This window comes from Lichenostomus cassidix, chromosome 2 (assembly GCF_008360975.1).
Source record: "Lichenostomus cassidix isolate B80296 chromosome 2, HeHo_3.0, whole genome shotgun sequence".
NCBI classification, from domain to species: Eukaryota; Metazoa; Chordata; class Aves; order Passeriformes; family Meliphagidae; genus Lichenostomus; species Lichenostomus cassidix.
In genome coordinates this window covers 15,499,314-15,521,439 of record NC_139482.1, presented here as the reverse complement: position 1 = coordinate 15,521,439, position 22,126 = coordinate 15,499,314, and the positions used below count along the sequence as shown (strand labels likewise).

The 22,126-nt window shown below is 37.5% G+C and overlaps 1 protein-coding gene across 4 annotated transcripts in view; it reads right to left on the bottom strand.

Annotated features, from left to right (window-relative positions):
* The window catches only part of MPP7 (MAGUK p55 scaffold protein 7), a 154,538-nt gene that overhangs the window by 62,810 nt on the left and 69,602 nt on the right, over positions 1 to 22,126 (bottom strand). For all 4 annotated transcript variants that reach the window (XM_085050447.1, XM_085050450.1, XM_085050448.1 and 1 more), the window contains one exon: positions 2,698 to 2,775. In XM_085050447.1, the coding sequence (XP_084906573.1) occupies positions 2,698 to 2,775 (78 nt within the window). The remainder of the gene's footprint in view (positions 1 to 2,697; positions 2,776 to 22,126) is intronic.

The window sequence follows — 22,126 nt, the reverse complement described above, 5'->3', positions numbered from 1 at the left end:
GGCCTTTAAAGCTTCTGGAGAAAGTTCTGAAACTTCCTTTTCCAGAACAGACTTTCGAACAACCTAGAGACCTTATCTGCTGCATATACCTATCCTGCCAGTGACATTGTCGTGGTTCAGGAATGGTATTCTCCAATTTAGTACTCCCACTAAAACCACACATCACTTTCCCTTCACCCTCCAACTGGAAGCACAAAAGGCAAAGATCACAGGATGAGATAAAAACAATTTACTGGGAACAGCGATGAGATAAGAGAATGTACAGTAACAGCAACAATACTAATAACAAAAGGTGTAAGAAAAGAAATCACTCCCATAGAAAAACTCCCTGATAATAGACAATACTGGACAGCTCCCTCCACCCCTCTTCTAGATTGGAAATAACCCTTTCTTCCCAGAAGAGAGTCCCTTTCCCCCACTCCTAGAAATGACATGAGGTGGTATGGAACAACTTCCATGTCCCAGCCATGCACCCTCCTGACTAGTGCAAAAAATTAACCCTGTCCTGGCTGGAACCACAACAGATGTTTAGATCACTGAGCCCTAAGTCAGACACTGTTACTCCAAAATAAGAGGCAAACAGAATGTATGATGGGAAATTCAGCCTAAAAGCCCCTGGGGGAGAGGAAAGAGAAGGTATGGCAGCTAGGAATATGAAAATGTTTAGAAAAGCCTTGCCACAATTCTTACTTCTCAAACTGCTTTAAAAAATAACAAGAGAATAAAAACACACTCCTTAAACAGTTTTAGGTATGATACAGCAACACCTCAAATTTGAGGTTTAAATCAACCAGGAAATATCTACTTGCTAATAAGAATGTCTCCTCCTTTAACTATAGAACAGTTACTATCAGTAGGAAGAGAAAACATTAATTTTAAGCCTATTGAAATGAAAGCGTGTTTTATTATACCAACGTGCTCTTAAATCCCTGAAGCTGACAACCAGTCAGACAAACATGCCAAAAAATGAATAGCATTTTAATCCTGAAACTTAATGAGTTTTGGAGCTACAAAGCTCACTGCATATAAATTTGCTTCCTCAGAATTTGCTGATAACTATCAAAACATCCTGTGGTGTGCTAGCCTGACTTCAGCCACCAAACGACATCCTTACCCTATGGGACAGTGTCCATAAAATCTGCAGTTCAGCTACACATAATTAATGAAGAACCAGCAAGAGTATGTGTAAAAAGAAGCTGTACATATAAAGTAGGTAGATATCTAGAGGCAATCGTGTCCCAATATGTACACTTAAAAAACACTACCAAATGTACGTAATAATACATTCATAGGGTTAAAAGCCACAACCTCTCTCAACTAAGGAGTGGCAGAGAACTTTAATTTGAAGATTTCCAAAACTATACATTTTAAATGGGCCTGAACAAAGAATGAGATTGCTCAGCATTTCTGAAAGTATCAAAAACTAAGTTTTGCATCTAAAAAAGAGAAATTATTCTTATTAAGAATTTGAACCCAGAGATCCATAACACAAATATTAGCAAGGATTATTAATATGTCAGCAAGAACTTAATGAAGAGAATTTCAAGCAGCTTTCTAATTTTCAAAATTACTATCAACATTATTCAGAGCTATGTGAAGGTTAAAAAAATATTATTAATATATGCCTGATGTCAAGGCTAATGTAGTATTAGAGTTTGTATGTTACAGAATATAGCTCTCCTCCTACTGAAACATGATTAAATTACCATGTATCCTTTTTTCAACAGTCTTCAAATAAGTTTTCGGTTTTTGTTAAAATGCTACCAATCTCAATTCACAACATTTAATCATTTGTAAAATTTAAAATCAAGATCTATCAGTTATATAAGTAGATAGTTAAGATTTTAAAACATCTATAAAGCATGTAAAGTTTCAAACATGCTGCATTTGAAATGGATCCTAATACATATTGCCTTTTCCAAAAAGCAACATGACATCATCAGTTGCAACAAAGATTTCTGGATTTCACCTAAACCACAATTTATTAAACATTTCTCTATTCTGGCCTACTTCAGGTTCAGTCATAGTTTATACAGGTGTGTTCACAATTCATCTGAATCCTAGAATTAACCAAATAGCAAGAAATGGCAGGCAGGATTTTTTTTCTTTAAAATAAAAATTATAGTAACAGGAAATTAACTACTCCATCAATGCTGACCACTTTTACAATTTATTTTTTGGTTATGAAGGTAATTTGGAAAGCTCCAAAATCAATAAATCACTACTGTACTTTTTCTTAAATAGTTTTGATTTTTTTTTTAACAAGCCTCCATCCTAGGCATTTCATATGCTTCATTTCTGTAATATTTGTCGTTTCTCATGTTCTTTCAGCAATGCTGCTATCTCATTTGTCTTTATTTTTCCAAAGCATTCCTCTTGTCTGTGACTTTGTCAAAACACTAATAGTTGACAGCTTTTCCCCTCCCAGTAGAGTTTGAACCTGTAATTTTTATTGCTTACTTACTAAAGCAGAACAAGAGGCTATCTAGATGCAATGTTTTTATAACATGCAAGTGAATAAAAATCAAAGTAATATCAGCAACAAGCCCAGTGATGACAGAACCTTTGGAAACCTTTGCAGCTTCTTATGATTTCAGCTCAGAGGATTACATTCATATGTCTGCACTACGAAGAGTTCTGCTTGCAGTCAGTTTTTTGGGAGACTTGGTACCAGTGATCTCAGCAGGGGACACTTACATCATCTGCCAAGGCTGCTGCACCATGGAGTATGGGCACTGGGTTCTGTTTTTCATAATAATGCAGTTTTTCATGAATCTGGAAGACAATAGTACAAAGTGATAAGTTTATTTAGTAGCATGAAAAATGGTACAAAAGAACCCTGTTGAGTCTGTTGACTGTCTGTAACTAAACATCCTTATAGTAACCTACAGGCAGCAATCATGTAAATGCAATTCATCATCATCCTCTGTTGAAGTGCTAAGAATATGAAATCAGATGGAAAAAATGCTCAGTATGCAGACCAACCCACAGAAAAACTAAACATTTGTGATTTTTCTCTCCTGGCTTTCTCTGCCCATATTTCTAACATATTGCTTCAAGTATCAATTACATTTTATATTGCTGCTGAAAACACAAAGCATAAAGTGTTTATCCCCAAGATGGATATAAAACCCCCTGTAAATTATGATTTATGAAGTGAAATAATAGCCTGCCACCCACATCTTGACAGACAACTTGGTGGAGCAGCTGCCATCATTAAAATAATTCAGAAACAAGGGGAAAGTAGTGCTAATATGAATTCTAACACATCTGAAAGAACGAGGCGGTCCTTCAGCAACTTAGGGTTTTTAATGGCAAGTTATCAACATTAAAGATGCACTGTGCTATAGTTTTTTCAGAAAGGGAAAGGATACAGCACCATTTAAACAGCCACCCTGTTTCCTCCTCCACAAGTTATGCATTTCAAAATTTAGATTTTTTCCTGTATGAATGCTTTCAAGACCCAAAGTATTTTAAGACTTCTAACAAGTTTCTTTAAAGCTATTTCAGAATAGCATACAGGACTTTATTGAACATTTAACTTTATTGACATTATTTTCCAGAAGATACATGGATATACAAATACTAATTAAAATCTAAAAAAAGAAGACAACAGTAGTCTGAACTAATTCAAATGTACCCATTCTTAGACTTCTGTTTTAGTTCTGCTGCTCTGAAGGAGGCATAAACTTGAGATGGCTGGAGGAGCTGCAAAAGGAGCTAAATCAGGGACTTCTGTGCTTGGCAAGGAGGGGAGGACAAGGTCTGGCAGAGGCTGTGGAGTGGGAAACAGGATCCCCAGGGATATCCTAGCACTCCCCAGCACGCTGCTGAGGGAGCAGCGGGACAGATGCCAGGCAGCAGGGACAGCTTTAAAGAGCAACCAAACACCTCTGCACCCTTAAAACTGTTCAGAGTTGACCAGATCACACCCATTTTGCACCAAGGGTTCCCTCCAGCCTTCCCCCTTCTTCCACATTTGCTTTTCTCTGCTTATTCCTCTGCCAGCAGCACTCACTCCTCTCACTGCCTAGGACTCCCTCACTCTTTAATTTCAAGCCCATTCTTTTTTAATTTAAGCTGAACTTCCACAACTATGTCCATAACAAGATAATGCCATGTCAGTGACACTTGTGCTTGCCATTTTTCCTGTCTTCTGCTGTGCTTCATAACCCTAATTCCACATCTGTTTTTCCTCATTAAGACTATATGTTCCCCAAAGTAAAGAGCATAACAATACAACATGGCATAGCAAGGTCTAAGAATTGATCGATTCCTTCATCAGTTCTGCAATCTTGGTAAGATTATTTCAGTATGCCATTGGTTAAAGAATGCTGAAGTTCTGACATACCGTGGTGAAGCATGAAGGCACTACAATCATTTAATTTCTAAGTTGTAAACTAATTTGTTCTCATCTGGAAACTCCATGCAAAGCACTATTGTCTCCAGAACATGAATTTGAATTTTACATAGCTTATGTAGACATTGTTTATTCAGTAATTACTCAGACTAATTCATACTGGATTTCACAAAACTGTAAGGGACTGGACAACTTCATATTTCTAGCTCAAAAAGCAGAGAAACTAAACAAAACAAGGAGTTGCAGCTCCCTGACTTTGGCAGAAATTTGTGGTTTACTTATACTGTGAACTTGAACAACTAAAAGGAACAGTAAATCAGAAAGTCTCAAATCCATAATTTTTTGATTGTTTCAGCCAACATTTTGATTTTATCCAGACTGAGCTTCCACCAGCTCTGAGGTCAGAAGCAGTTGCCTATGCCACCTCCTAGTTTCTCGAAGAAAACAGAAGTGCCACTGCCGATGAAGCTGCTTTTACCTGGGCAACTTGTACATATCTTTACCAGTGAAATTAAAAAAAGGAAAAAGGAAAAAATCAACCAAACAAAAAGATGGAGAGACAGTCTTGCTTAACCCACCTTTGAGAAAAATGTTATACAATTGTAAATTCATGCAACAAAAATTAGGTTTTCAAGATGTGGCACAGTGTAACTTTAACAAGCTATTGGCTTTGTCTATAGCCAGCAAATGACTGAAAACAAATTTTTCTTTTCCTAAGAGTGGATGTTGGAATCCAGTTAAGCATTTAAGGACAATAATTAAGGTTTTATTTGATTATGGAGGAGTACTAGAGAAAAAACCCAGAAGCTAAACAAGTATGCAGCAAAATTGAACAGTTCTTGATACTTGCTTTTGCTACATCAGGTTGAAAACTTTATTAACTTACTGTGCTAGAACCACGAGTGATTCTAGAGATAAACATTTCATGGTCTTTGGTAACAGACACTGCAACTTCAGCACACTTCCATTCAGGATTCAATACAGAATGGGTTTTTTCCTCCAAATAACTGATTTTATTTTAGTTTGCCTTGTTAGTTGAATCTACTTTTTGAATCAGATCATTAGATGACAACATCTGTCTTTCACATCTTTGTTATTGAAAGGATGTACCTACGGAAATTAAAAAGCACTGGTCTGTACACGAAGACACAATCAATGTGCAATACAAGGATTACCTTTCATATTAGTATAAAATTATCATATACATCATAAAAACAGTTACCTCACACCTCTAACTTCTGGATAAGTAATTTATCCATAATGTATACAGCACTTATATATAATAGCTTTCTGAATGCAGTAAGACAGGAGATTTGGTGCAAGTCCACTGATAAAGCAAAAACTTCAGTGAGGCAAAAATGCATTTTCAGGCAACTCCTTCCCTCCTTGTGTCTAGAGATGTGTTCCAAGATGCTTTGTTCCATAATTTCCCCCACAGATCACAGTAGTGCTGACTGGCCTCTAGTTCTTCATGTTGTATTTTTAGGCCTCTTTTGAAGATGGGCACAGCACTTGCAATTCCCTACTCACTGGGTACTAGGTCATCTCTGTTGTCTTTCAAGGATGACAGATCATGTTTGCAAACATGGTGGCCTTTGAATTGCCACACTTCAGGATAATGAATGACAGCCTTTATGACAAGCACCTTTAGAAAAACTGCTGTGCACATAGTCATATGCTTTGGCAACCTCTCCGCACGGTCCTTCAGTTAATTATTTTCCCAAACATGAAATTTGTAAATCATGCTAATGCAAGCACACCTAGCACTACATTTCCAAATTTCAAATTCTTACACAAGTAGAATTTGAAATCTGAATACCTAGATTAAGTGACTACATTGATGAAAATGAATAATGTGAAGTAACCATAGACATTAAAAGCAAAACAGGACAAGGTGGTGCAAATACTGCTCCCCTCTACAAACTTCACTCAATGAAATTATACTGTAACAGAAATTAAAACCATCCTGAAACACTTTGAGAGAAGCATAAGAGTGGATTCAAAAGTAGAAGAGAGCATTCACCTACTCAAGATATGATGTATCGTATTTGCAACCATCTGTTTGAGCTTCAATCTAAAGAATTTTATTTAATACAAAAGGCAACTTTAGCTTACATTGTGCAGCAATACCGGATGTCCAGTAACTTTAATACCACTGCCTTCTCTCTACTAGAAACTTATACAACGTATGGAAAATATAGAACTGTATTGTGCTTAAAAATAGGAAATATAGTACATCTGTTTAAAGTTCTTCTGACGTTTGCATGTAAAGCCTTGATGCTGAAAATCTCTTCACAGATGAGACCAAGTCTGTTAAAGCAAGAATTATATATTGTAAATAAAACATAAAAAGCTGTTCTGCTGAACAGATGACTAAGTTGTTGGGCTATTTTTTTTGTTGGTCTTTTTTTATGACTACCTATTCTTTTCACTGTAGGGTAGGAAGATTTATGAGGTTCTGCAAAAACTGACAATCTACTCTTGTAGATTGTAGAAGTTATGCCCCAAGAGGGAAAAATAATCATTTGCAAATTTATACAATTTTTGGCACACTTGTAAGCAAGAGAAATTGTTTCTGGATTTTCCCAGAGAGACTGAATTAAGCTTTCTATAATAAAGCAGAGCAGCGTCCTCAGCCTGGACTATTTCAAAAGCCATGAGGAGCTTTCCAAGTCAGAAAAATAAAAATCTTGAGCAAAGAGTCCTATAAAAATAAGCTTAATTTCTCCTTTCAGATTTCTTCATTTCCATGTACAGTTCAAATACCGTATGACTGAAAATAGGAGAGTGGGATAAGCAGGCACCAAAGGTCTAAAGAGTTACCAGGAGACAAACTTTGTCTTTTTGATAGAATAGTTGGCATATGTAAAGAGTAAGCATATGTAAGAATACAATATGCAAACACTCGTAACCCAAAAACCACTGGCCATCAGTGAGCCATATCAGCACATAAAAGAGAAGAACTGTCACACACATAGCATAAAAATGTTCTGCCGACCATGCAGGGGTGTCACCAACTACTCAGACATGTCAACACCCCTGGGTAAGAGCTTTTTTTATAGTAATGACACCTTCCTGACAGGAGATGCTGAAGAGGATCTTGTGAGAAATTTGCACTGACCATCATTCTGGGGCAGACAGCAATTTTGGACCAGAGTGCTTCACCTTTTGAGAAACATCAGAGTTTATAGCCTCCTATGAGTTATAGAAACATTCCCTTCCTTAGGTTTTATTTTATGGGATGAGCTATCACTCAGCATAAAGATAAGATACCTGAAAGTTCATTTTATTATGTGCATGCATGAAACAATGCAACATTACCTTTGTTTAATGCAACAGAAGAATTGGCACTAAGGATCTAATCATATATATTTCTGGGTTTTTCCTCTGGACTATCCTTAGTCTTGCCTGAATACTCATTAGCAGCTAATCTAATTCCCTTCTTTTCTCCTTCCAGAACCCTACTGTATCAGACGAAAGTAACAGGAAAATTAGCCAACTCTTTATCTTCATCACTCAGTGGTTGTCCGTAAGCCTATTTACACTGCACAGAAATACACACTGAATGCAAAATTACTCATTTGTTTCCAAACCTTCCTATAGTTATTATTGCAGCTTTGGTACACTAATGAACTTAAATACATGAACAACTCTGCAGTATAATGCCATGATGAACCCAAGGTGTAGGAAAACTAAGAACACAGCCTTTAAATAACATTCTAGTCATACCAATTGAATTGCAGTTAAGAGACATAGAATACTGTTAAGAAAATAGCATTATGTATTTTAGAAAAGACAAAATAGAAATGAGTAAATCATCACTAACTACTCAAAGTTTGCAATGAGTATTTCAATCCCTGCAGTAACATTAAATTGCCTCAAATATAAATTAAGTGATTGCACAGTGCAGAAAGGCCTCTGAAAGAATGTTACAAGAATCAAAGCAAGCCTCTGAAGGCTTAAAAACAGATACTCAGAGATCTCAAATCTAGCCCAATTTTCCACAGCAAAAAGGTTTAGCACAACAGATGAGCAATTCCCCTTTAAGCCATTTTTCCAAAAAGCAGAATCATGAATTTCCTAACAATTCAAATGCAGGCTAATGACATGGAAATATTTCTGCCTGAACAGCTAATAGTATTTAGAAGAAATTCAGAACATGTCAGATAACCCTAATGAAAGAACTATAAACTTGCACTATAATAAAGAATTAAAAGGTTTTTTTTGTCAGTATAGCATGAAATCACTAATATATCAGAAAGCCTGCAGACTGTCAAGTATAAACTGCTGCAGGGGGCTTGGTTGGACAGAGTTAATTTTCTTCAGAGCAGCCTGTAGAGTGCTGTGCTCTAGATCTGTGGCCAAAACTGTGCTGATGACAGCGCAAGGCTTCAGCTATTTTTGCACAGGGCTTGTGCAGTATCAAGGCCACCTCTGCTCTTGCTCTGTTCCCTGCAGGGAGTAGGCTGGGGGTGGCCAAGAGTCTGGGAGAGGACACAGCTGGGACAGCTGACCCAAACTGACCAAAGGGATATTTCACACTACATAGAGTCATGTTTTTCCAAAGCAGATATTGTTTGGAGACTGGATGGGCATTGGGCAGCTGGTGGTGGTGATTCCCCCTGCAGCACTTGTTTCTACCCCTCACAACTACCTAGAACAAGGAAATAACCAACAGGGCATCTAAATTGGATAGAAACCCAAGCTCCTTAGCTGGAGCCTTAGCTCATCTGCTGCTAAAGGGTGTTTGAGCAATTGACAAGGGTTGACTTTTTGAGGAGTGGACAAGGGTCATAACTGGAGATTTCAATAGCATTTGAAAAAGGAGGCCTAAGACTAAACTGGACAGGATTTTGTTAATTTCTGTCATCTTAAAACATTATATCCATTGAAGATTAAACTCACTCATGTTAACACTGCAAGGAACGTTAGAGGTATCACAGGAAAAGAAGCCTGTTACCAAAATCCTACAAAATGTCAGTTCAATTTTGTGCTACAGCAAAACTCAGGAAACAAAAAAAATCTCCAACACTCTTTCTACCCATCATATCTGTACTTGAAGCCCATTATTTGAAAAAAGCCAACAATTAAACATGCATATTGGGACCAAAGTGCTTTGAGGTTACCAAAATTTCTGCAGTTGTGTTAAAAGAATGCAAACCAAACTCCAAGCACAGAATGGTTTGACCTTCAAAGATCGTTTAGTCTATACCCCTTGCCATGGGCAGGGGTACCTTTCACTAGATCAAGCTGCTTACAGTCTTATTCAGCCTTACACTGAACACTTACAAAGAGGGGCATCTACAACTTCTCTGTTTCAGTGTCTTACCGTGTCCATCATAAAAAATTTCTTCCTTATGTTCAATCTAAATCTACACTAGCACTGTTCAGTCCTTAAAGATAAGGTTGCTAAGAGACCAGGACGTCCTGGATGACACTTAAAAAGTGTCCTTTACCCAGCAATCAGAACAGCCTATATTCAAAACAGAATTCCTCCAGAAATTTCTAATAGCATTGCATTTTCAGAATTAAGTTTTCGGAACTGTATGCACAATTACAGTAATTTTCTAAGTTTAAAAATGTGATAATAGATCCCATTTAAGGGCATTTTTCTTGTCAGGTTATGTTTTGTAAAAATTATATAATAGTGTGCTATCAACAGATGTACAAAGTTACATTATTTGAAATCAGGTGCAATCAGTGCAAATCAGCAGTGATGCTTGGAGAGGCCACAGCTTCAAGTCAGACTCTCAGCAAACACTTGCTGCTTGAAATTTGATTCAGCAAGAACTTGGTTATGAAGTGCTTATATGTGCGACAGAGGTGTAACAACGGAAGTGCCCAGTTAACAGTGATGGCAAATATCATGTGATTATTATGAATTATATTGTTAAAGCCAATAAAAGAAGCACAGCATGCTATAAATTAAAGAAAGGAACCTTGGGGGAAAGGAGGCAACTTTCTCAATTGGCAAACTCAACTTATGTATTGATTTTGTCAGGGACAAAAATGAGCCTTGCTAAAATTCTGGTAATATGAATTATTAGTCATTCCAGTCTCATTTATAAATAGTTTATAAATAACTGGTTTCTATTGTTTAGCCAGAAATTTCAAGACAGAATAAATGCTTGTGCACACTGCAGTAAGTTGTATGGTAAAATTCTATTCTCCGTCGATTTTAAGTCTGTGGTTTCAGGGTTTTCTTGTCAATCATTTAGCACTGTGCCTTATTACGTAACTTGTCTGTCCCTTGCCCTTGACTGACCTTGATTAGCAGGGCAGCATCTAAAGAAGATGATGAAGACAGAGAAAATTCAATGCTTCAGGAAGAACACCTGCACTCAGGAGTTTATTTGAAGCAGTTTCACAGATGAAGCAGCTCTGAGACTTAACCTGACACAGTCACAAGGGCATTGTCAGATTTGATTTTGTCCTAAAGAAGTCTTATCGAAGTCTCAAGTCTGTAAGGACCCATCTCTTGATTTTCATTGTGAAATGAAAAAGCATCTCTTCTACTCTCTCTGTGTTGGGAAAATCAAGATAGACACTGAGTGACCAACTGATAAACATGGTGATCCTGCCCTTTGCTTCTCCGTGGTATATACACTGTGTTCTTAAATTTTACCTCCCCATCACATTTGGTTTTATTAGAAAAAGTACTTCAGTATCTGTTAAGTACCTACTACTGACATTTTTAACAAACATGTCCTTCATGAACAATGGGATATGCCTGCCAATCTATGTCTTACAGTATTTCTGTATAATAGAAATATAGATTTGTAATTAGAATCTATAATTCACATAGATCTATGTCTAGTATCTCTAATTTAGAATTTCCTGTCTTCATGCTAGAATCACCAAAGAATACAAAAGAAAATTAATAAATGCCTCTATTATGTTCATATACCATGACTTCCCTTGAGCTGAAAATCAAAGAGAGCCATTAAAACCAAGTCCAACCATTAAGCCAGCACTGACAAGTCCACCACTAATCCATGTCCCTAAGTGCCACATCTATGTGTATTTTACATACTTCAGGGATGGTGACTCAACCACTTCACTGGGCAGCCTGTTCCAATGCTGGACCACCCCTTCAGTGAAGACAATTTTTCTAAAATCCCATCTAAACATCCCCTAGCATAACCTGAGGCCATTTCCTCTTGTCCTATTGCTTGATACTTGGGAAAAAAGACTGACCCCACCTGGCTACAGCCTCCTCTCCAGCAGTTGTAGAGAGTGATAAGGTCTTCCCTGAGCCTCCTTTTCTCCAGGCTAAACACCCCCAAGCTCCCTCGGCTGCTCCTCATCAGACTTCTGCTCCAGACCCTTCACCAGCTCCACTGCCCTTCTCTAGACATGCTCCAGCACCTCAGTGTCCTTCCAGATCTGATGAGCCCAGAACTGAATACAGGATTTGAGACACGGCCTCACCAGTGCCCAGTACAGGGGGACAATCACTGCCCTAGTCCTGCTGGCCACTCTATTGCTGAGCCAGGCCAGGATGCCATCGGCCTCTTGGCCACCTGGGCACTCCCTGGCTCATGTTCAGCTGCTGTCAACCAGCACTCCCAGGTCCTTTTCTGCCAGGCAGTTTTCCAACTACTGTTCCCCCAGCCTGTAGCACAGCAGGGGTTGTTGTGACCCAAGGCTAGGGTCTGGCACTCGGCCTTGTTGAACCTTGTACCACTGGCCTCAGCCCATGGATTCAGCCTGTCCAGATCCCTCTGCAGAGCCTTCTTGCACTCCAGCAGATCAACACTCCCACCCAGCTTGGTGTCTCTGCAAACTGACTGAGGGTGCCCTCAATCCCCTCATCCAGATCATTGATTAAAATATTAAACAGGACTGGCCCTGATATTAAGCCCTGGGGAGCCCCACTGGTGACCAGTGACAGCTGGATGTCACTCCATTCACCAACACTCTGAGCCTGGCCATCCTGACAGCTTTTTGCCCAGCAAAGAGCACATCTATCCAAGCCAGGAAAATGCTGTGGGAAATAGTGCCAAAGGTTTCACTCATGTTCAAGTAGACATATCCACAGACTCTCTCATCCAGTATGTGAGTCCCCTTGTCACAGCAGATCAGGCTGGTCAACCAGGGTCTGCCTTTCCTCAACCCATGCTGGTTGGGCCTTATCCCCTGGGTTGTCCTATACCTGCCCCGTGAGGGCACTCATGACAATCAGCTCCATGACCTTCCTCAGCACCGAGATCAGGCCAATAGGCCTGTAGTTCCACAGATCTTCTTTCCAGCCCCTCTTGCAGATGGGTGTCACATTTGTGGACTTTCAGTCAAATGGGACCTCTCCAGTCAGCCAGGGCTGATGGCAACTGATGACAAGGGGCTTTGAGAGCACCTCTGCCAGCTCCCTCAGTACTCTTGGGTGGATCCCCTCTGGCCCCATAGACTTGTGTGTGTCTAAGTGTTGTAGCAGGTCACTCACCATTTCCTCAAGGATTATGGGGGTTCATTCTGATCCCTGTGCCTGTCTTCCAGCACAACTGGTCTTACTGGTAAAGACTGAGGCAAAGAAAGCATTGAATACCTCAGCCTTTTCCTTGTTCTTTGTCACTATGTTTTCCCCCACACACAATAAAGGATGGCAATTCTCCTTCTCCATTTGTTGCTAAAAGGAGGTAATATGGTAATAGCATTTGCTATTTTATTTTTGCAATGTTAAGCAAAACAGATTAAATACTGGCTACAAACCCAGTTATTCATGCAGAGTTTCTAAAAATGTTTATTTTGCTTTTAAAAAAAATTCACTTTGAATTCATTGTTCCTTATACAATAAAATAAAGGTCCTATTATACGAGATTTCACAGACTTCATTCAAATGGGCCTTTTTTTGTCAGTAATAAGCAAAGGTTTTGATGACTTTGCTTATAGGAAAAGGGTCCCTAGATAGACAGAGGAAGTTCAGACCAAAGCTCAACAAGTTGCACTTGCTCCAAAATAAATTTCCCTGCCCCTTTAGAGCCAAACAGTCTACATGGCTACTGTATACAGTATTTTCAAAATTGTTTTTCTGTACTTTTAACCCCATTTCCAAAGGAAGGAGCATCAGAACAATTTCAAATTTGAATGAAACTCTCTTGTGTGAGCTAAGGACATGAAGTCCTTGAACAGAAAGAACGGAACTTCACACTTTTTTTTCTTTGAAACAAGCAGTCTTCAAACTGCAGTCTGTGGATGCTGAAAGATCCCTACAATTTTAATGCTCTACCCTTCATAAATACATTTTCAAAAAAAATCTGAGGAGTAAAGCCATTGTGTCCCAGTCTGAATACCACCAGTCAGAATATGATAAAAGTATAGCAAATCTTTTCTCCAAAAGCACACACTGAGCTGTGTAAGCACATGTTAAAATTGGTACAAGTTTGAGGGAAATATTTCATAAGAGCAATGCTGAGCTCAGGATTCCAGGTCTCAAACTGCTCTTTCCAGTTTAAGGCCCTTCTTCCTACACATTCCCACCTTGATCCTCCTTCCTCCTCTCCTCAGTATTATTACTTTAATAAAAACACTTCTCAAACTGAAGCATTCAGATTTAAATGAAAGACAGAATTTGAGGCGGGCTCACCTAAGTATCTATTTCTCTCTCCTCCTTTTATTAAGAAAACATTAGGAGTTCATCATTCACAACACAAGATACCAAATGTTTCCTTAAAGATCCTGACTCAACTCTCAGGAAATTGTGTGCAGTACTGCAAATGCAGCAAACTGAACATGCATACAGAAAAACTGTCAAAGTCATATGAAAAGACTGCAAGGGTGAATGGTAACAATACTCAGAATTATAACACCATTTTTTATCCAAAGATTTTAAAGCATATTACCAAAGGAACTAAGCATCAGTTTCCTCATCACCAAAGTGAAGACAATGACTAATCACAGACAAAAAATGTATTTGATTTTCAAACCAATATCACTAAAATGACATGTCTTCAGAAAAAAAGTATTGTAAGCTTACATCTTTTGGTATTTGAGTTACTGATAGTGATATGCTTATGACCAATTGCAATATTTTTTTATATGTCAAATATATCAGGAAATCTTTATTTCTCTGTTACTTTAAAATATACTTTTACTTACAGAATATTTAATACAATCAAGAAAGAATTATAACTCCCACTGAAGCCCTTCAGTTTCAAGAAAGAGAACACAGTAAAGTTACGCAGTTGTAATGAAACAGAAATGGAAACAATCTTTACTGCAATTATGAAACAGCTGTTTATACTATGACTCTAAATATAAAACTTGAGGAAAAACATTTAATTCGAGACACTAATGAACTAAAAATTATCAGAAAAAATATATACACGTCTCAATTATTTCAACCCTACTTTTTAAAAATAAACTTGGGGTTTTGTTTTTTCTTTAAGGAAATCTTCCATTTTTTCTCACTAAAATATTTCCTTTTTAGGTATCCCCTCAGTGTGTCTAAGTAATGCAACATAACTGCAAAATGTATGCCTAACTAATTTGAATTGTTATGTATAAAAATAATTCAAAGCATTGATCTACATCAGAAATTAAAAACTAAGTCTTGGTATTGGTCAGATTTGAAGAAATATAAAAATTTCTTTGGCTTTACGGCAAACTTTTTTTAAGCAGCACAAATATAATGTTTCTGTTTCTCCCTTTGAGGTCCAGTATTTAAATACAAAGATCTTTATGAATTTGAGAGGAGGATTTTTCCCTTAGAAAAATCAGAAGAATATAATAATTCTTTGATCTTTAATATCAGATTTGAATAGTTCAAAGAAAAAAATTATCTAAAATAGACAAACATAATTATACATAATAAATATGAATGAGAAAAGGAAAGAAAGTCTGGAAGAGAAAGTCTGACAAAAGGAAAGAAAGAAAGGAGAAAAAGGTCTGGGTGCTGCTGGAATGTAAAGAACAAAGATCCCATCAACAGCTCACTGAGTTTTAGAAACTATCATTATCTGAAATCCTTATAAGCAGAAAACATTCTAGCAACAACTGTCATCTTATTGCTGAGGGTCATCTGGGAAAACGGCAATCCTGAACGTTTCATGACTGGTGATCGAATTTGATTATCTGATTCAGCAATTTAAAAAAACTCAAACCAATAGCCCGTTATGTCCATACCTGCTTTATGCTGGTATGTTGATTAGCAAAGAAATAGCCATAAAGTGAATTCAAACAAAAATTTACAATACTTTCTGTGCCAATACTAATACCCATTCATGTTGCATTGCTCCCAAAGCTCAAATCAGAGGACCGAACAGGTAACTTGCTAAGAATATGGAGATAGCATGTTTAAAAAAATTAAACTAAATTAAATTAATACAGCACTTTTCCAAATAAAAAGGTAACAGGACGTGTTTTAAATGAACAACTGTATGGTCCTGCTTTGTCAAATAAAAGCAGCTGAAGAACAAACTTTAATGTGAGACAGAACTGAAAGATTAGAAATGTCTTTGGAAATCTGCTAAAAAATTATACGAACACTATGTTGTAAGAGCAGGTCCCCAGTTCACTGCTAACAGACTTCCTTGAAGGCTAAGTTTAGGATTTGATTTAGAGGCTAGAAACAAAACAAATGTGTGCCTAGACTTAATACTTGTCTCAATAATGCCTCAAATGTCTCAATGTTTTCTTTCAGAAAACACCTACACTTACATAAACGTTTAAAGGATCTAATTTGCCCACAAGTATGTTTTACATGTAAACATTCTGCTTTGCAAACTTCATTTCTTCTGATACTACTGTTTTTAAACATCACAAATTCAAACTGATGCTTTTATTTTTATGTCATTATACAAAATAAAATTTCCAGACGTTTTTCCAAAAGCAATTGATTTTCACTGTTCTGTTAACAATATAAATCTAAAGGAAAAAATTTTCTTAATCCAGCTCACCAAGCAAACACAACTCTAACAGGAACAACAGCTAAACTATCTGTTTGTCAGATAACTGACTTTGCTTTTTTCAGCAAACTCCATTCTCCACAGAACTAAGATCCTAGAGAAATGCCAATTAAATATTAATTGAAGATGACAGGATTTGCTGCACACAGGCTGAGACACTTTGACATGGAATTGGGCTTTTTCAGTTTTACTATTCAAGCAGAGACTGCTAACTGTAAATCATGAAACATTTGGTTTATTCCTGCTTAGTACAGTAAACATTATCCTTACAGTCTGCACTCAATGCAAGTTAATCCAATCCTGAATTCTATTCGGGTTCCTTGTACAGCTCATTGGTACAGAATTAACCCATTCAAAACCCAAACTTCATTCACAGGCATGGATAGCTATGCTTACAGCTAAAATGAAATACATATATATAAATATACACAGACATACATTTATCAATTAGCACCATCTAGTGGGGTCAGTACAATTTATGCGATGTGAGAAATATGCAGCTCACTCTTCTGCTTTTCCTACATCCTGTGTAACATGTTATGATACAGCACAGGTCAAGTAAGTAATAAAACTCAGATGTAAAGACAAAAATCAACAACAACACAAAAAAACCTCCACCACCAAAACAAACTCAACTAAAAAGCCACCAAACAAGCCAACCTGAACTCTGGAATTTTAATTCACAGCACTATGTAATTCCTCTATAAATTACATTTTAAGAAAAACGCTGACATTGAAAACTGCATGTCTGTACATATGAAAATTTATTGATAGGAATAAAAACCCCAATATTTTAGGCATTCATACACATGCAAAACACAATTACAATTTAATTACATTTTCTATTCTTACTCTTTTGCTTCCCTATCACATGCCTCAAGAAAAATCAACTTTAAACGCTTACTTTAAACGCTTTTTAAAGTAAGCTATTCTGAAGCATCAAAAAATGAAAAAAACCCTTTTATTTAGGGCCTCCATCATCTGAGTAGAATTATGCTGTAAACACAACTTCTGCTAAAACTCCATCAAAATCCCACAAACACTGGATCCCGACCCACAACACTAACGAAATAACAGATTAAATACTGTTGAAATGTTCAAAGTAATTAATTTAAAAGAAGCCAACCATAAGCAGATACTAAGGACTAACCTTACCCATTTATGCCATTTTTCAAATATGAAATCTAGAAATGGATTTTTAGTCAATTCTGCATTTAAAACTGCAGGAGACTTAAGTCATGCAAATAAACAGCGCTGAAGAATTTCAAATGTAAAAGTCATCAGAGGCAGACTCCCCCATACATCAACCTGAGGCAAGACAGACTGACAAACAGAAAGCAGCCACACATGAGGGTGCTTAAATGCACCAGGCAAAGTCTCTACAGCCTCTGCCAACAGGCAAGAGAGCTAAAAGCACCACCATTCCCTTCTACCCCTGCCTGCATACAGTCCATGTTAAAAAACAAAGTAAAACAAAACAGTTTTGTTTTGTTTTTTAAGTTTTTTAAGTTTTGTTTTGTTTGTAAAATGAAGTACCTACGTAAGAGTATTAGGACAAGTCACCAGGGTAAAATTAAACATTTCCTTGCATGTTTTTTAATGAAACCATGGCCATGAAAGCAAAGAATGCCTATGAAGACATGCTTTGCATGCACATGATCTGTTGTTTCTAAAAGAGGTGATTGGTAGCACAACCTTCCAAGCAGATCACAACATATCAAACAGGCCTTGGACAATGAGGGACAAACACAGACACTTTTTTTTTCCCTGGGAATAATAGCAAAAGTAGGTGAAGAAAAATTTAAAAACATGGAGAAAATATGTAAATAGGAGGGGCAAAGTTAGGATCAATAAAAATCAGCAATGGAGGACTTGCAGTGAGTACTTCAGAAGGCACACAGTGTAAGAAGAGAAGCTGCTGAGGTCTGCACACTGCCAGGTACCAGGCTACAATTTAAACTGCATGGAAATCAAAACAAAGAGAAAAGAGATTCTAATAAAGTAATTAATATCAACAAGCAAGATTTAAGCAAGACTTTTAATTTAAAAAGACATTAAGACAGCATCTGAATTTTGTTTAAAGGACAGAGAGATGTTAGGAGTAAAATGTCCCAAGTTCAACCAGAAAATTACAATAGTGTTAAAGGATAGAACTAATTCTCAACCTTCCCTGTAGAGGATGGAGAAACACCAACACTTAAGTGCAATGTGTGCTGTATGATATAGAGAAATATGAAAAATAATGACAAAATATTGGAAGAAAACTGCAGTAATTTAGGAGAGATTTACTGCCATTTTCCTGTACCTTTTCAGAGCAGTGCACTTCAGGTTTTGCACTAAATCATCCAAACATGCAAACCCATTTCACAGGAAGCTTCAAATCAAAGCAAACATATAAATTTATTTTTATATTGGAAGGGGTAACACAAATGTATTTGCACAGGTGTACAAAATTACAGCCACACCATATCTTTGAATTTTGGAAAGCTGGTAGAAAACAGCAGAAATTGCCTAATGAGGAGACAAGAGTAACAAAGATAAGGCAGCTGCGTTAATACTCCTACCATTATCAAAAAAGAATATAGGGATAAATTCAGCAATTTCAATCTTGGAATAAGGATCTATAAATATACAGACTAGCAACACAAAAATATTAACTACTGGGATGCCAAGAGATTTCCTGACAGTTTCCAACCTGGAACTGTTCCCCAACTCCAGTCCCCTTTCTTCAAGTAGGATTTGACCAAAATATTAAGTAGCATGACCTATCCTGATTTACACTGCATTTGAATATGAAACCAGCAAAAATTTAAATAATATCAGCAAGAAGTATCATTAACCAGGGATATTCTGTTTTACATTTTTAGGCCATGAATTATAACATTAACAAAACCAAAAAGCAACACATTTCCTCTTCTATTGTGCAAAAAGGTCAATATACCCTTGACAGAATAAGAGATTAAAAATAATGATCCATCTTAACTCAGTTGAGTTCCCCCAGCTCAATCAAAATACAGTGAAGCATTTTAACCATACACATCTTTGCATGATCAACCTCAAGTGTACGAGAGGTGACTCTTGCCTACATAATTAAATCGGTAGAAAAGCTGAAATAAATAAAAACTAGGATGGCATTCCCACAGAGAAGCCATGACAGAATGATTATGAAGGGATAATAAATGCACATAACACAAAGGGAATTAAAGGGCTTTCATACTGAAATTCATTTAGCAGTAGAAAAATAAATAGAAAATAATCCAGTTCTAATAAGTTTAAAAAATATATACATATTCAGAAAACACAGAGAGAAAGAGCAGAAGCAGAACAGAACATGTGATCAAGCTACACATAGGTGTTCCTCAATGGTTTCCTGACATACCACAAAAGGAATATATTGCTTCCCCTTTGGGCGAAGATAATCATAAAACGTGGTCAGATTATTAGTTAGCAATTGGTGGAAAAGGGATGTTTCTAGATGAAAGCACATAGGCACACAATTACAAATGCTTTGTTGCTTGGCACGTGCTATGGTATGATTTGTAGTTAGCCTTAATGATACACTAAACTTCAGTGTGATCAGCTTAGTATTTCGGATGCCAATTAACATGATGACAATCATGGGTTACTTTTTTCCTAGAATGTCTGAAACTTTGAAATTCTAAATTGCACCCTGATTTATGGTTTGATCCTGATTAAAGCTGTGTATGTCTGCAGTGTCATTACTGGCTTATTTAATCACTAAATCTCAACAAAAACTGCTCTTTTCCATGAAACCCAATCTGTAAAGCACATTAAAATTGAAAATACTTTATGAAGATGATATCCATAGTAAATGTAAAGCAGTACTCAAGGCTATTCCATACATAATCCCTAGCATTTATAGCTGGCAGGACTGGGGTGTTTCTTAACTCTTACTCATCAAAATAATCGAGGCAGTCATGTTTGAGAATAATTGAAATCACTGGAATTACCTTGTGCAGGTTATGATTGCTAGCAAAAGTCAACGAGAAAAATTAGAAAGAGATAGGTAGACAATACAGATTTAATTTTCAACGGACAAATTAAGACTGTTCACCCCCCACCATGCTCACCACTTGGTAAATACCATGTTCTACACAGAGAGTGACACTGTACCTGAGCCACTGGGGCAGAAAAGAGTCAGTGGCTCCAAGGTCCAAAACCTTCTCCTCTGAGGAGTAATGATTTCATTTTAGTGCTCTATGAAGCAGAGAGAAGGAGAAAAGCAGCAGGACAGAAATCAGAGGGAAAACAACCTAAAACTGAAGGAGGGAGCACAAAGTGCCTACTTTGCATTAACATTCTCTGAAACAAACAGTTCTGAAGCACTGACTAGCAGAAGGATCAAGAGGGTTATACTGATGCATCTAGTACAGTGTGTGAATCACATATAATGAAATTAAAATATGCAATGGAATCCAGAAGTCAAAATCAAATATTATTTTATTGATAATAATGTAGAGAGGTATATGTCTCTCTGTGTGAGATCCAAGACTAGAAAACGATGAAAAGAGTATGTTTGTATTTCCCTAATGGCATAGCCAGCAAATAAGAGGAGACCTTTATCTGGAAGGGCTCACAGTGTTAACAGGTGGTTGGGTAAATGGCCTGGGGCCCAGGCATGGCTATTGTGCTAGACTTAGCACCTGGGCTGGTATTTGAGGAATCTACAAACATAGATCCGATTAGAAATCTGGAGAGCAAAAAGGTGTGTGATTTCAGCAGTGCCTTGATCAGCTGGAGAGGAGAAATGGAACCAGGCTGCCTGCTTTTTTTTCATACAAGTGCAATTGGTGCTTGTGTTGGCTGAAGCACTGCTCTGTCTGTGGTTGCCTTTCTGGTCAATTGGCTACTGGTGCAGGTGCTCAGCAGTGGCTACATCCATTTCTCAGTGCACCAGACTGCACCTCTGCAGCCAAGACAGAGGAGTCTTTCTGTCCTGGTATTTGCTACATTTGGCAAACCTCAAAACATCCTCAATTCCAGCACTGATGGAGTATCACTTTGTTTGCGTGTAATGAAATAGTGTAACTTTGCAAATACATGCAAACTAGGTGAAAGCAATGTTTCCCCTAAAAATTTATACAGCCACGTTAACATGGCATACAAATGTTTCCTCTTCATACACTTACTGTCTTAATTTTCCTGAGACAAGGAATTAATCCAATCCTCATTCAGTAGATAAGAAAGAGAAGAAGCCTGCAGACATAATGAGAGAACACACTGAGGGAAAAACTGGTCTTAGGGAGCAGGGGAAGATATGCAAAATACCAGACCACAAGGTGTTCACGTGCAACTCTAAATGGCCCACTGAGGCACCAGGTTTTTGAAAACAAATCCAAGACAGCTCTAACTTCAGATGATTCAACATCATCACAGGAATAAGAAAACTTTTTTTACACCACTGGTGCCTCAGAAAGAAAGGTGGAGCAAGAAAGCAGGAAACCCTTTTTTCTGTAGCACAGAAACAGACTATGTCACCATACTGGAGATGTTATGTCAAAGTGAACCTGTACATTCAGGTTTTGCTATTGCATTAAAGGCACAGTTAAGTTACAGCACTTGTCCATAATAAATTACTCATCCTTGACTTGCTGTATTGGTTTTGCATGGCCTGGTCTTTGGTAGTGGGGGGGACACAGAGGTGGCTTCTGTGAGAAGCTGCCAGAAGCTTTCCCCGTGTCCAGCAGAGCCAATCCCTGATGGCTCCAAAGATGGACATGCCACTGGCCAAGGCTGGGCCAATGAGAGATGGTGGTAATGCCTCTGTGATATCAGATTTAAGAAGAAATCAAAACAAAGGCTGTGGTGCAGTTTTAATTCCAGCCAGAGAAGAGCATGTAAG